This window comes from Balaenoptera musculus, chromosome 2 (assembly GCF_009873245.2).
Source record: "Balaenoptera musculus isolate JJ_BM4_2016_0621 chromosome 2, mBalMus1.pri.v3, whole genome shotgun sequence".
Lineage (NCBI taxonomy): Eukaryota > Metazoa > Chordata > Mammalia > Artiodactyla > Balaenopteridae > Balaenoptera > Balaenoptera musculus.
The window spans coordinates 166,520,547-166,535,791 of NC_045786.1; the positions used below are offsets into that span (position 1 = coordinate 166,520,547).

A 15,245-nucleotide genomic window follows, 5' to 3' on the forward strand; every position below is an offset into this window, starting at 1 on the left:
GGGCTCCTCGGGAATGGCCTCCTGGTACACAGGGGACCTGGGCTTCCAAAACCCATCAGGGATCCCCAAGCCTCAAATGTGACATAGCAGCAGAGCAGCTAGGGGCCAGCGGGGCTGGGCCATCCCGGGGTTGGCAGGTGACCAGTCACCCCAGGGGCATTCCCCACACTGTAGGACCATGTACACTTGGGAAAGGAGACATCTACCAGTCATCTCAATTTAGCGTGGCAAGTTCAGACTCGAAACCTCTCCTCCCATGTCTCCCCCGTCTCAGCCCAGAGCACCTCCACCCTTCCTGCTGCTCAAGCCAAACTTTGGAGCCTTTCTTGACCCTTTCTGTCACACCCCAAACCCAATCCATTAGCAAATCCAGAGGGTCTGCTCTCGTAGTATCGATATATCCAAATTTAACCACTGCTCATCACCACCACGGTGCCCACCTTGGTCTGTACCATCGTCATCTCTCCCCTGCACTGTTGCAGTGGCCTCCTAGCTGGCCTCCGTACCCTGCCTTTGTTCCCCAGTCTACTCTCATCATGGCAGCCAGGGTGAGCCTGCTAAAATGTAAGTCAGCATGTGCTCAAAACCCTCCAGGGGATCCAGCTCACTCAGGGTGAAGGCCAAGGTCCTTATAACATCCAACACAGCCCTACCTGACCTGCCCCAGTAAAGTCCTCACCTACTTCTCTCCCCTCTCACTCAGTGTACTTTAGCCACACCAGGCTCTTTGGCGCCCCATAACAACACCAGCCATGATCCCACCACAGTGCCTTTGCACCTGCTCTTCCCTTTGCTTAGACAGCTCTTCTCCAGTTATTCGAGTGACTTGTCCTGGCATCTCCTTCAAGTCTTTAGTCAAATGTCTCCCTCTCAAAGAGGCCTCTCTTGATTATTAACACTATATCACCTCCCCATCCACCCCCAAACTGGTGCTCCTGTCCTGATCATTCTTACAGCACTTATTGATAGGTATCTGACATACTGTATATGTTACCTATTTTGTTTATGTCTCTCTCCGCCACTAGAATGTAAGCTCTCCGAGTACAAGGACTTTGGTTTCGTTTATTACTCTATTCTCAGCGACCAGAACAGTGCCTGATGCCTAGTAGGTACACGATAAATACCTGTTGCACCACTTTTGATTTGCTTTCCCTCCTTCCTTGCCTCACTCTTGCTGCCCTGGGATCGCACCTGCGCCCCCATCCCCCTGGCAATGATGCATAAGCACATAAGGTTTGACTCAGGATCTGTTTTCTGGAAGACCCAGGCTACTATAGTAACTTGTTACAAATCATACAGTCTTAGTAAGAGACAGACCCAGGATTCAAACCCAAGCAGGCAGCATAACTCCACAGCCATAGAGCCACCATCACTCCTACAAAAACTGCCACCACCACTACCATTATTGTTCCTTCTTGGAGATTTACCTGCAAAGGCTCAAGACAAGTTAATAGTTAAAAAGGGTAGATTCCCTACAGTCTCTACAATTCTACAGCCAATTGGTGTCACTTTTACCTGGCAATAGTACTCTTTGTTGGGACAAAGGAAAGATAGAATCATTTCTGGTTGGCAAAGGCATGAACATACATGGAAATAAGAATTATCAATGAGCTGGTCAATTCATGAAATTTATACTCAAAATTTTTCTTAAGGTTACATGTAATTTTACAAGACCATTCATCATAGCACCAAGCCTAATAGTCCTTAATAGAAAACAGTCAAATAACAAATACTCCAGTTAATTTCCCACAGGTATAAATTATGCAAATAGTCATTTATATCTTCATTTACAATAGTCAATAAATAAGAGTGCATGTTCATACAATCTTTTTTACAAAGATACCTTTTTTACAAAGCTACATCTATGTATGTATGTACTAAATAGACAAAATATTTCTTGTACTACAAAATAACATTTTGCTTTTTTTTCAATAGTTCTCTTAGAGCTCTCAGTAAAAATATTCAAACATTATCAATTAAGTCCTGCCATGACATTACAAGAAACTGTAGCATTAAATCTGTTAAACGTATTACAGACCTTGAAAAAATAAATACCTGTCATCATCCAATACAATACACTTTGAACAAACTCCTGCTTCCAGGTTTAATAATTGGTCCTGACCATGTACGGTAGGGAACAACCATCCTTCCTCTGTTACTCTTTGTCTTTGGCTGATGTTACCAACACCAATGCAAGTGATGCAGGTAGCTAGCTTAGGGTGTAATTTCAAGGAGACAGGGTCTCTGCTTCATGGCACCCCTTCGCCCAGTCCCACTCCCAACCCAGGGACATTCTATACAAACATGCCAGTCTTTGGCTTCAGGGATCCAGTGCTAGAATGCAAGCAGCCTCTGATTCGAGTGGAGTTTCTGTGCCTATCTATTTCGAGTCTACGAGGGGACGGGGGAAAAAGATGGGAAGGATAGAAAGGTCCAGCTGTTTACATCTATATATGCCTGCAGCTGAACTTGTGAATTTCAAGGAATCCAAGAAAATTGCCTCAGATGCTGACTTAATTTAAGGAGACCAGTTTAGTTCTGGGAGTCCTAGGAAGCAGGTCTCCCACGTTCTACTCCAAACTTTCACCCCACACCTTCAACAGCCCACATTTTATTTTACCAAACCCTTTCCAAAGGCACCTTTCTCAGATACTAAAGCCGGAAGCCATGCCCTAAGCTTTGGAATTCACTTACAAATGCAGAGGTGCATTTATTCTAAGCAAACAGGCCACTTACTGGGATTAAAAAGAAAACAAAACTAATTTGCTAACCTTTGGATTTTTAAACCTAGGAAAGACTTTTAAAAGGAGGTCTTCCACCTTTCCACCCAGAGAGGTAAATGAATTATTCAAGGTGTCACAGCAGGTGGGCCGGAGCTAGGACCTGGGGTCCTGATGACCAGGCCAGTGCTATCCTACTTTGGAACAATGTCAATGCTCTAGGTTACAGACACTTTCAGAGTTTCCTTTTTTAAAATTTTTGGCCATACTAGGCAGCATGTGGGATCTTAGTTCCCCGACCAGGGATCGAACCCGCACCCCCTGCATTGGAAGGTGGAGTCTTAACCACTGGAGAAGTCCCCAGAATTTCCTTTTAAACAGTGTTTCAATCCTTGCATGACATTTAGGAATACAGGCATGTGGTGGTTGTCCTCATAGCAAAGTCTTACAGAGAATAGGCTGTTACTGACTTCTGGTGGGTCTAAAAGAAGTCTGAACTTTTGCAAATGGAAAACAAAGCTATTAAGAGACATTTTTCTATTCCTTTCTGCAACAATGCAAAAATCACAACTTTTCAATTCAAAACAAAGGAAAAATAATGATTCCTATCTCACAGGCCAACCAGTTCTAACTTCCTCCAAGTAATCCATGGTCTCGTCCCTATTTCACTTGTGCTCTGCCCAGCACAGTGAGATTTGTTTTTTGAAGGAGGAAGCCTCACTTCTACTCTGAAAAGCATGTGTGAGAAGAAGTGAAGAGTGACTACCTGGGGGCAGTTAATTGAAGTCATTCAATCTTGGATGTTAGACACTGAGGTTATGCTGCTAAAGACCCTTTAGACGCAGTCATTTTGGTTGTCAATTTGCAACCTTAGGTTAAAACCTGAACTTGGGGTGTCCTCAGTCATTTTAAATTTTTTAAATTTATTTTTTAATTGAAGTATAGTTGATGTACAGTATTAGTCATTTTTACCAAATGAGGATGAAGGAGATATTTAAGCAGTATTGATATGGGTTGGGGGGTCAAAGTACGCAGAAACTTGGGAAGGGGAAGAACGCCAGGTGAGGGTTTGCAATGCGACTGCTAAACCCGCCCAACTCTGAGATTTCCACCCACACGTGCCAACAAGGCCAAAGTCACCAACAATCAGAATCGCGTTAAGGCGTGACTTATTTTCTAAGCAGCAAAGTCTAGGGTGGAAATCAACATTTGGAAGGAAGAGTCCTTTGATCATGGTTCTGCCACTTGCCAGCTCTATGACCTTGTTATCTTTCCTTCTTGTGTTTTAACTTCCTCTCTGAAAGAACCACCTCCCGTGACTGTTGTTAAGGGTCCAGTGAGTTCGTGGGTACACGCTGGCTTCGGCTTCCTCTCGTAAAAGGCATGAGCTAGCTTTGAGAGAGCAGCTGGCAAGATGGAGGCGGATTGGAGAGAGGCTAGAAGAAGCGATGGTAAACTGAACGAACTGAAAGGAGGTCTAGTCAAAGCTTGGCGAGGAGGGACATGCAGACACGGAGCTACTGAGCATTTTACGACATTATAACAAGCTCACAAGGAAGCTATTATTCACTCAGCAAATATGTACTGAGTGTCGATTCTGCACAGAAGATGCTCAGAGAGGTAATTTGCCCAGTCATCCAGATATCTGGAGACAGAGCTGGGACTTGAACCTAGATCTGGTTGATTCCTGAACCTGCCCTCTTCCCCTATTCCATAAAACCTCCCGGAGAAGGGAGAAGGGAGTGATAAAAAAAAAAGAGGTGGGTGGAGTTTCAGTTAAAGAGATTCCTGCTAGATGAAAGTTGGCTTTGACATCTAAGTGTCAGGGATTTTGAAGTTAGCAGTGGGATCAGGGCGGTAGATTATTGAGTGGTGTGTGTGTTTAAAACCACGTGGTCAAACAGCGTAAAATACTGGCTGTCTTCTTCCCATAAACGAGGATATTTTTCTGGCTTGTTGGTGCTACAGCCCAGGGCTGGGTTTTCATCAAGGTTCTCAGAACGAATTATAAGCACCTAAGTCAGTCTTCCTGCCGCTGAGGAGTCCGGCAATTCTGGAAGAGTCAGAGGGGCCCTGGAACTCTGATGACCTCTGCTGACCCTAGGGAAGTAGGGGCTTCTGAGAGCCTCCAGGCCTTTGCCCCTTCCCAAGCTGGTCGCGCCCACGGGGGTGGAGGACTTTGAAGGCTTGCAGGTCACTGTGGTGCTGTCACACGTCAGAGCAAGGAGGGCCAGGGCTCACCTGGAGCCTGAAGCCATGGGGTGTGCATGAGATGGGAATGGAAGATTCTGGGCGCCATGCATGCAGAATCCACGCTTCACGGGTATTGGGCTCACTTCCCTGCGCTGACTATTGTTCCTCCACAAAGCGCCTGACAAGAGGCAGAGCCGAAAAGATCTATGGGACTCAACATCCAGCAGAGAACCCATGTCTCATTTCTTGGCTCCCTGACACCGGCTAACCGTTAAGGCAAAGTCCGCAGCTATTTCCAGCAAATAAGCAAGTTATCACTCACGCCAGCTCTCAGCCTTCAGCGGCTCAGCCCAGGTCAAGGCCTTCATCCTGAGAGCAGCTGGACAGGCCGGAGGAAGAGCCTGATACTCAGCGGGGACTCTAGACAGCAGCTGCAGCCCCAGGACACTAAGTCTCGCCCCGAAGGCGGTGTCAGCAGAGATGATGCAATGTCAGGGCAAGAGAAATAACACATCTGCACCCGGAGGGTTTCGTGGGCTCTTGTTTCCTGGCCAGAGTATCACTGGGAAGGTTCTGAGGAGCCACGTGGATCTGAAACTCCCACATTGACCACCTCGGGGACTTTAGGACGTGAACAGAAATTGCTGGGAAGGTCTCCAAGCCAAAAGGAAAGAGAGGCCACGGCTCCAAACTGCAGTGGGCCTTCTGGAGGGTTAAGGAAAACCGAGCTTGCGTGAAAGAGTGTGTCACACAGGGCTGCTCTCCAGTGACACGACCACGGAAAGAGAACAACTCTTAACAAAGAAGCCACCGTGAATTCTGATATTCAGAGATACATCCTTTCCTGGTTTACTCTGGCTTGTGTTTCAGAGATCAGCTCTGCGATGTTCTGAGTCCTTGGTGACGAGGGAAGTGCAGCTTAGCTGCAGGGGCTGGAGGCTGGAGTTCTGTAGGAAACTTGGCATCCAGACGTCCCTCCCGAGGGCACTAACGAGCAATGTGACTAGTCATTTCTCCTTCCCGATCGTCAGTTTTCTCATTTCCTAAATGAGGCACTAGACCCTGACGTGATCCCTAAGGCTATCAAATAACCTATAATTTATGAAGATCGACTACACAGGCAGGCAGTCTCCAAATCTTCCGCCTTCTATGAGCTCGACCCTCACAAAGATCAGGCCAGCACTGCACGGGGACGGGAAGAGAGAGCTGGGGAAACTCCGCTGAACCCCAGAAAGGGAGAAGCAGCCTGTGCCCAGGGTGGCTTCCAGGGGGCACGGAGTGGGGTACTCCCTGGTCCCCAGTCCTGGTGGGAGCCCCACCCCCGACAGAGGCCGGGCTTGACCAGGAGGAACTGCTCACAAAGTTCCAAACAGCCATCCACAGAGGGAGCAGCCGGTTTGCTCGCGGGCTGACACCAGTGCGGACCGCTTGTTCCCCAGCGAAGTGACGGTGGCAAAGAAACCCTAGAAAGTGCATGACTCCAGGAAGCTGGCGGGGAGCGGGAGCTCTAAGGTAGTTTTGTCGGGGCAGGAGGTGGAAAGGAGGGAAGGAAGGAGAATCCTATCTGTACCGTGGCATCCAGGGGAGCTCCAGGTGCTCTCTCGCCTCTCCTCACGCGGCCCAGCATCACATGAAGGCGCTCGCAGACCATGGCTCAGCAGGACTCAGGGCGCGTCCACAGGGCAGTGAGCCACCTAACAAGCAGGGAGAGAGCGAACGTGGGACCTGCGATGCAAGATGGTGTCTTCCCTGGTGAAACCCCACGGAAATAAGAGCAAAGGAATGGAAGTGATGGAATCATAAAGACAAAGGGATGAAGAGGAGATGACAGTAGGCGAGAGATGCCAACCCATTTGTGTCAGGGGCAGAACTGAGGGAGACGGGAGCAGGGCCAAGGAATCCCCACACCACGCACTGCCCGGGCAGAGGAGAGGCACCAGCACCAAGCAGCGTCAGCAGACGACTCCTCGGGGGGAAGCAGAGGAGCTCTAACCCAGGGACACCAGGCACGGCGAGGCGGGAGCGATTCAGTGAGTCTACACACCGACCGTGATGAGATGCCTGCTCAGAGTCACGATGCGGGCACTCAGGTATGTGCCGGCACTCAGGTGTGCGCCGGCATCTCTGGGTACGGCCCTCCAGTCCGTGCACGGCACAAAGGTGCTTGGCTAAGGGGGCAATTGGGAGTTAAAATCTAGCCCTTACTCTGCTCCTCAAGCCTTTCCCTGGAGAAAGAGGCAAAAGATGCCTTCTGCCAGTTTGGCCAAGTGCCCACGGGTGGCTTCTGCACACAGGGGCACCTATTTCTAAGTCATCCATCCACTCAGAGGGAATGCCCTTTTTGAAACTGCATGAGGGCCCTGCATAGGCTAGTAGCAGCTCTGCGTATGTCCCTTTATCTCAGGCAGGAGAGAAGTGGAAATATCGCTAAGGAAACACAATGAGAAAAGACCTGCAAATATTGATATGTGTGGTCCTCCCATGAAGAGTCCAGGTGCCCACCTGGTGACCCTACAGAAATATCCACCAGGTGACACACAGAACTTCCTATCCATTTTTTGATGTATCATTCTTACATACAAACCGATCCACCGGATCACTAGATATCTGAAGAAAACTTGTAATGTGAAAGACAGAGAGTACGACTAAGAGAAAGGGAACTTAGAGGAAATAAAGGCAAAACAGAGAGCAGAAAAGAACTTCTCCCAAACCCCACTATCATGAACATCCACAGAGAAATAAGTTCTGCACCCATGAAACAAGAACAGGACACTATAAAACGTTTTGGAAATTAAAAATTAATAAAACATTCATCAGGTATATTGAGAAGATAAAGCTAAATAACTACCTTTGAAAGCAGATCAAAAAAAAATTAAGAGATGAGAAATAGAAAAGATAAAAAAATATTAGAAGTCTAGGCTGGGAAGTCCAACATTGGAACAACAGGTGGTATAGAAAGAAAGAATGTGAACAATTACAAGAAACTTTAAGAAGTTTCTCATGAGAACCCAGCACGAGGTACACCATCAAGGGTACAACACCATCAGGACAGTTCAGAACACTAAGAATGAAGGGATCTTAAATGTTTCCTGAGAGGGTGGAGAAACCCAAGTCACAGCAAAAGGCCTGGGAATCAGAATGGCATCAGGAATCTCAACAACCACGCTGGGGGGTGGTGGGAGGGTATTACTTTCCACCCACAATTCTATATCCAGCTACACCTGGGTAAGGGCAGAATAAGGATATTTTAAGTTATGCAAAATCTCAAACTATTTACAATAATATTTACTTCCCATGTTCTTTTCTAAGATGTGCCACACCAAAATCATCATCATCAATCATCATCATCAAGGAGGGAGAAAAAATTTGACGAGAAAGGACGTGTAACTATAGTACACTACTTGGCTCACAAGTAAACAGTCCTCATATGCCCACAATGAAGAGAGATGTACCAAATAACATATCTAGCTATACTGGAAAAACAAAGCACGGTATGGGTAAGAGCAAGATCCTTCTCTACCACGGTAGCAAGCCAGTAGATGTTTCTAGATTAATTTTTAAAATAAAAGAAGTATAAGCATGTTATGTAGAAATGCGAAGGTAAATATTAGAAGAAACAGCTAAAAGAGGTGAAAGTGTTACTTCTAGAGAGCAACCCATAGGGGATTACTAGTTTTCATTAAAAGTCTTATAGTATTTGTTTCTTTTTAAACTATGAACATGTATTACTTGGATAAGAATTAAAAATAAATTCTTAAATACAAGCCATGGAGTGGTTTGTCCTGCAGGCTTCTTACCCACCTTCTATATCTGACTTCTTTCACACACGCCTGTAATCAAGTGAGATTTTTTTTTTTCTTTTAAAAAAAAATCAGTTTGCTGCCACCCTGAACCAAATGACTTTCAGGCTTCTTGCCAGTAGATGGTTTTAAACAACATTACACTTTGTAATGGGTGAGAGAAGAAACCTGCAGAGACTTTTCTGAACAAGGTCTAGACCCGTAAAATGAAATGATTAACGTTCGGGTCAGCTCTTCCCTGGCTTTTCAAGCATCTAATTTAGGTGAGGACCGCACGGTGTCCAGGGTTATAAAATATCACACACATAGTCTTTATTATCTGTACCTTTCAGCTTTCAGCGATGCCAGGGAGGTCACTAATTAGCTCATTTTCCATGGGACACTCGGCCTTCGAGGTGGAATCGCTCCAAACTCCCAACAGCTTTCAGCTGGGAAGGCTTAGATTCGTTCGTGGAGAGAAAGCAGCCTATAGCCAGAGTGGGTTAGAGGCCAGGCTTTGGCTGTCATCGACTCAGATGCGCTACGTCAATTCTTTTGGCCATGCTGGAATTCTGTAAACTTGAGACACCCCCCATTTGAAATAAGCAAATCCCTGCCTTGCTGAGAGAGAAGCGTGATTCCTGGAGTAACAACAAAACTGGTGTGTCAGCTGACAAGCTGTTAGAGCTGTCGAGGGTATTCCAGAAGGAACAGGCAATGAGCCTGAAAGTGAACAAAACTTCCTCATGGGAAAATCACGAGAAAAAACAAAGGTCGGTGGTTGACCTAAAAATTCTGGTTTTGTTTAAATGAGGACATTCTTATCTATTCATTTTATTATTTTTTTTTTTCAGGACATTCATGGGTCCAATGGAAGTTCCCTAAAAGAGGGGACAGCTCTGGATGGGGCATCAGGTGGCCTGGGTACACTTGCAAGTCCGCTCCTGGTTGGCTGTGTGATCTTGGTCAACCAGCTCTGCCTCTCTGGGTTCAGGAGAGGAGATGCCGTCTGAATGCCCCTCCTGACCTAATAGGCTGTGGTTTTATAAGTCTCACCATATACACGCTTTCTGAGGGGGAGGACAATGGGAGGAGCAAGTAATACACAGGGACGCATGGCCTGCACCTTGGCAGGAAGCAGGGAGCGGAGGGAGCCCAGGGCAGAAGGAAGATGGAAGGGCAGGTAGATGCCTCTGTCCTCGCACCACCTGCCTGTTCTGATTGCTTCTTGGGGTGCTTTCCAGAAACCCTTTTCCTTTTCAAGAAACCCATCATAACTGACCACAAAAGATGCCCGTGCTGAGACTCGCATTGTGAGGCAGGTGTGCACAAAAGCTCTCTCGGAGCAGGAACGTGCTGGACCACTTCCTGCTCTAACATCAGTCAGAGCTCATTCTCAGCCAGGCCACTTCTGCATTCCTCCTCGGGACTTTCGGGGGCTTTTTTTTTGACAGTGCCCTGCGGGGCCTTGGGTACCAGCACAGATGCCTCAAGAGGCACGAGTGGAAGCCAGGAGCTGCCCGGGCAAAGCGAGAGGGATCCCAGGCCTTGCCCTGTGTCAGCCAAAGCTCTGCTTTTCATGTATCAACTAGACTGGCCCCTGAGAATCCACTTGAAAGGAGGATTCCACAGATGGGAAAGGTTTGAAAATCACAGCTTTACCTCAGTTCAATCAATGCAAATGCAAAACTGAAATGCATGCCCCCCACAAAAAAGAAAACGAGGGTGAACAAGTGTGCACTGCAGCTCACGACCTAGCCTTCACTTTCCTCGAATTTTGCCATTCATGGACGCCCTTTGCTGGACCCGGCAGCTCTGTGCTGCTCTGATATCCCCCCAAAGAAAACGACCAATCACCAGACCACAACAGGTGCGTGGACCCCCAGCACCTTCACTCAGACTCCCCTCTCGGAGGAAAGTAGGGCAGTTTTCTTCCCAGTGGGGGTCTCCCTGAGGCATCCATCCTATTTCTCATCGGGAGGCGAGAAACTCAAGTCCATCTGGGACCTTAAAAACCAGCACGTGGGGCGAGCTAAGACCCAGTTATGAGTATTAATAACAAAGCTTAATACCTGACAGAGCAAGGCACTCAAACAAACCCCACCCAAGGATCTGGCCACACACCTGAGCATTGAGTCCATAGCCAAAGAGAAAAGCGTGCTTAGGACTTACAGGAGAAAAAGGAAACATGAAAAAGAAAAGTGGAGAGAGGGAGTCTAAGTTTCCTCGGAGGCAATAAAAGGAAGTAAGGAGACCGCCCACCCCTGGCCAGGATCCTGTCTTTTTATTATGCAGACGCACGCATCAGAGTCTGTTGATGTCCAGCTGGGGGAAGAGCAGCAGGCAATAAACCAGGAGCCAGAGGAAGAGGATAAAGTACATCACGTCTGGCTGCTGGACGAACTGCATCAGCGAGTCGCTCTGTGGGCTGTGGATCTCTTGCAGCTTGGCTTCGCCTGAGTTGTTGGCCTTCCTGCAGGAGGGGAGACACACCAAGGCAGTCACAAGTGGGTCCCCAGCCCAGTGGAGCCCCCTCCCTCCCTGTACTCCAGCCTCACTGCCCAACTGGAGAGCTGAGGGCTTCCCAGTGAGGTGCAGACCCAGGCGGAGGGCTGGGTCCCGGGGTGCTTTGAGCTTTCAAACCCACTCAGTTCATCTTCACAGCGCCAAGAGGGAGGAGCTGTTGGCCCCTTTCTGCAGATGGGCAAACTGAGCCTCATGGAGAGGGGGTGGGAGGGGGGCTTGCTCAAGGCCATACAGTGACTTTGTGATACAGCTGGGACCTGGGCCAGGTCTACACCCAGTCCAGGATGCTTTCCCTTACACCGCAGTGCCCTTAACGCAGAGTTAGAAGCTGATGGTTCTTTGTTCTTCCCTAGGAATAGAGGGGACTTCCTAAGGAATCTAAAGAAAGAATCGGAGGTTCCCTGATGACAGATCATTTAAAAACAGCCATCAGCAACGAAAAGACACACCTCTGTACCACCAAGTTTTTGTTTTTGTTTTTGGAATCTAACCTTGCAAATAATTACCAGGTTACCAGCTTTTGGTCAGATGTATCTTTCTTCTCTTATTTTAACAGAAGGTAGTGCTGAAGTGACATTTTAGTTTTGCCTGGTGGAGAAAGCCCAGAAGGGGATTGTGTGGTGGAGACAGGAAAGGGTCAGAAGCCATAATCTGATTGCAGTTGGGCGTGGGGGCCTCTGCTTGCAGCTGCATTTGTAGAACCTAGAGTGTAAGCTTCTCAGGGTCATTTGGGGCTTCTCAGGGTCATCAGGGTGATGGAGATTATGAGAAGCGAAAACTACCTCCTTCTCCCTAGACCATCTCCTGATACAATGAAAGGCCAGGCCAAGAGGGGATTAAACCTTTGCCCTGGTCTGGAAACTGAGTGATTCCCACGCAGATAACACACAACGGACAGAATTTCTTTCTCCTTCTTAAAACTGTTTTTAGAGAAATTTTAAACTGTATATTTTTATCGCAAGGGTAATAAATGCTCAAAAGCATGGAAAACACGACTGCACTTCTCAACCTTGCGGGTTCAATTTTCAAAGACTCTATCTCATATAAGCTAAAAGTACTATTTTCCTATGAGGATGTCAAGGCTGGTGGAAAAGGTGAATTAATATTTCCATTTTATGGCAGGGGAGGGAAACAAATCTTGCCTCTTTTTTTAGTAGCCAGACAGGTGGACCTGTAAAGATTACACTCCTGGGTGTTGGGCAATTTTCAGACAAGGTCTTTCCATTCCAATAATCTAAGTCCTTCCAAGCTAATTCAACCCGTGGCAAATACTAAAAAAAAATCAATTAAATTAAGTAATTCAATAACTTTAACAGAGATAGGGGCATCTCAGAGTTGTCAAGAGTTTTAGATTTCTCTGCCTGCCTATGCTCTAAATGGGCGGTGTTACAGCAATTCGACACTCTTAGTCTAGGTCATTTAGTTCTCCAACAGTAAGAAATACTTTCATAGACATCCTGGCATGTTTGCATTCCCTCTTCATGTCTGTTCTGATGCCATAAAACTGTAAAATCAGCTCAGTGAGCTTCTGAGTATTGTACCTGCAGTGGCGACACAGAATGAACACAGTTGTCAGGGGCTACAGCGTTTAGAACACACACAGTATCCCGTCCCTACCTCTTCCGCCTGGCTCTGCCTCAGAGGGCCAGCTTATACCACTGTGTCATCTAAATACAGCTACAGGCTCATGACCCAGACCTGTCTTTAAACCGAGTCGTTTTCTGAACCATGCCCTGCCCATCAACACGAATTCATATCTACTTTCCCCTCCTACTCATATTCAATTTCCATTCATTTTTTCCGGAACGGATATTTTCTTTCATGAGCCCAGACTATTAATACTGTTATCCAACACAGCCTCGTTGGAGAATAGCCACCCCCAGAAGGTAGGCTGCATAATTAAAGAAAAAATATCCTTTTAAGCCCCACTAAGCTTGGAGTACTGCCACCTACCTGGTTAGCATTCGGTTTCTTCTGTCATCCAGATCTGCTGCGTTCCTCAACTGAGCATAGTTAAAATGTTCCTACAGTGAAATTTATAAACAAAACCCCGCAACCCAATTAGTAAAGATGAAATCTCTGAAACAGAAAATGAAATGATTTTAAACATACAAAGTCGAGCATGCAATGATTTTCTCAATCTTGCAAACATCTAGTTCCGAAGTAAAATGACTATGCAGTATTATTCTACGTTATTCCCACGGGCGGACGGAAGGGTCCCCTCGCCCATAACAACCTGGATCAGGGCAAGCTGTGGATCCCAGGGCTTTGGGTCCCCACACATCCACAGCTAAGTGGTTGCGAAGACAAAACGAATCCTCTGCTTATGTGGCACCTCTGTCTTTGAACGTGATCTTTCTGGATGCGTGTGCAGGGGTGGGGTCTTGGATGCGTTTGTTATGACAAAGATGCCTTTGGGCTTTAAAATCATCACTTTATTTACATCCCCTATTGCCCAAACTGCACATCTGATTGGACTATGCTTAGTGACAAGGTTTCAATTTGCTTGTCTTCTATCCCAAAGCATAGCTGTTGCACGTCAGTCATTTCAAAGCTCTGGGCTGGGGAGGAGGAAGGATGGAAAGGAATTGATGAGCAGGGGCCGGATGAAAGAAGAAGAAATTCACATACTAACCGATTCCAAAGACCTATTAGCATGTCGTCGAATGTAAATGCTGGAGTCACTGTGACTTGTCCTGCAAAATAAACACACGTTTTGAATTGGTGCCACCAAGAACTTCTTGCTGCCCCCATCCCGAGGCTGCCACGTGTGGATGTAGGCAAGCTCTGATTTCTGACCTAGTGACGGAAATGAGACATGGTACCAGTAGACCCCCCCCCCGGGGTGGAGTGTGCTTACAAACGGCAGGATGATGTGAAAGGGACACACTGAGCCCTCGGCGACAAGAAAAAATAAAAAGAAAACAGTGAGAAAGAATTTCAAATAGAAAGCAGACCACATATTCTTAAAAATCATAGGATCTTGGGGCAGGAAGGGATCTCTTTTTCTAAGTATCCTGAAGTCTTGGGACTCACCAGATGTCCTCTGCAAGCTAAAGTCAGACCTGGGCTGAGACCTGGGACCCGGACTCCCTTTGCAGTGCTCCTTGCTGTGCCCAATGCTGCTGACTGCCTCGCTCTTGGGTGGACCACCTCTTTTCCTTTCATACACGAGGAGGCTAATTTTCTGACTATATCTTTGAGGCTGATGTGTTTCTCTGATCTTCTAATAAAGCTGGCTCACTCAGGGCTAAGGCAAAAAGATACCCAACCAGAGGCCTGGGCTGTCATCCTGGCTCCTGGTTGATTAACTGGCAACCTTGGTCAAATATTTACATCCCTGATCAGTTCTCCTTATCTGTGAAATGGAACATCATTCCCACCCTACCTACTTCATGGAGCTGGCGGGGATACTAGCCTACTGCAGGTCAAAGTGGCCCTGTCTTATTGCTCCACAGGAGAAAGAGGTGTTGCATGTGGATGGGCCTGATACAGAGACAGTCATGTTAGTTTCCTCAAGGCAGACCTACTATGTGGCATTATGGGGTCCAGGAAAGAGGCACCTGACCCACGAGTTTATTCCCATCATTGGCAGCCTTGTTGTTCCCACCCATGGCTGTCCTCCAGACATCCCCAAGCTCTTCGCTTTCCTGGGGCACGTTTCCAGCTAACAGGTTTTGAGCACCTACTACATGCCAGGGGCGGGGCTAGGCCTAGGGAAACTTCAGTCCTTTTCCTCAATCCAAAGCCTGTGCTAGTTTTTCCTGGCTGGTATCACAGCACAGAAATGAAACAAAATGCACCTACAAAGAAAAAAAATAGACACTGTTGCCTGGAACCCAACAGTGTCCATAAGAGTCAACTCAACAAGTGGTCCTGGAAACGCAGGACCACTCTCCACTCCCCCCACCCCAGACCACGTATTTGTAATGTTTTCTAGTAAAAAAGCTCATCCTTGGAGGGGGGGGAATCTCATTTTTCCCTCTCCCCCTTTTTTTTCAGTATGCTTTCTCGAAGGTGGTTTTTG

At 47.1% G+C, this 15,245-nt stretch overlaps 1 protein-coding gene across 3 annotated transcripts in view; it reads right to left on the reverse strand.

Annotated features, from left to right (window-relative positions):
- Nucleotides 1–1,607: 1,607 nt before the first annotated feature.
- Nucleotides 1,608–15,245, reverse strand: part of CLMN (calmin) — a 124,916-nt gene continuing 111,278 nt past the window's right edge. The window contains exons 11-15 of one of the 3 annotated variants that reach the window (XM_036842163.1): nt 13,854–13,914; nt 13,172–13,242; nt 12,663–12,759; nt 10,994–11,161; nt 1,608–6,607 (exon numbers count right to left, since the gene is read on the reverse strand). In XM_036842163.1, coding sequence (XP_036698058.1) covers nt 10,997–11,161; nt 12,663–12,759; nt 13,172–13,242; nt 13,854–13,914 — 394 coding nt within the window. In that variant the 3' untranslated portion in view covers nt 1,608–6,607; nt 10,994–10,996. Of the gene's footprint in view, nt 6,608–10,928; nt 11,166–12,662; nt 12,760–13,171; nt 13,243–13,853; nt 13,915–15,245 lie in introns of those variants that run through there. The other 2 variants (XM_036842162.1, XM_036842164.1) reach the window with 2 other exon arrangements.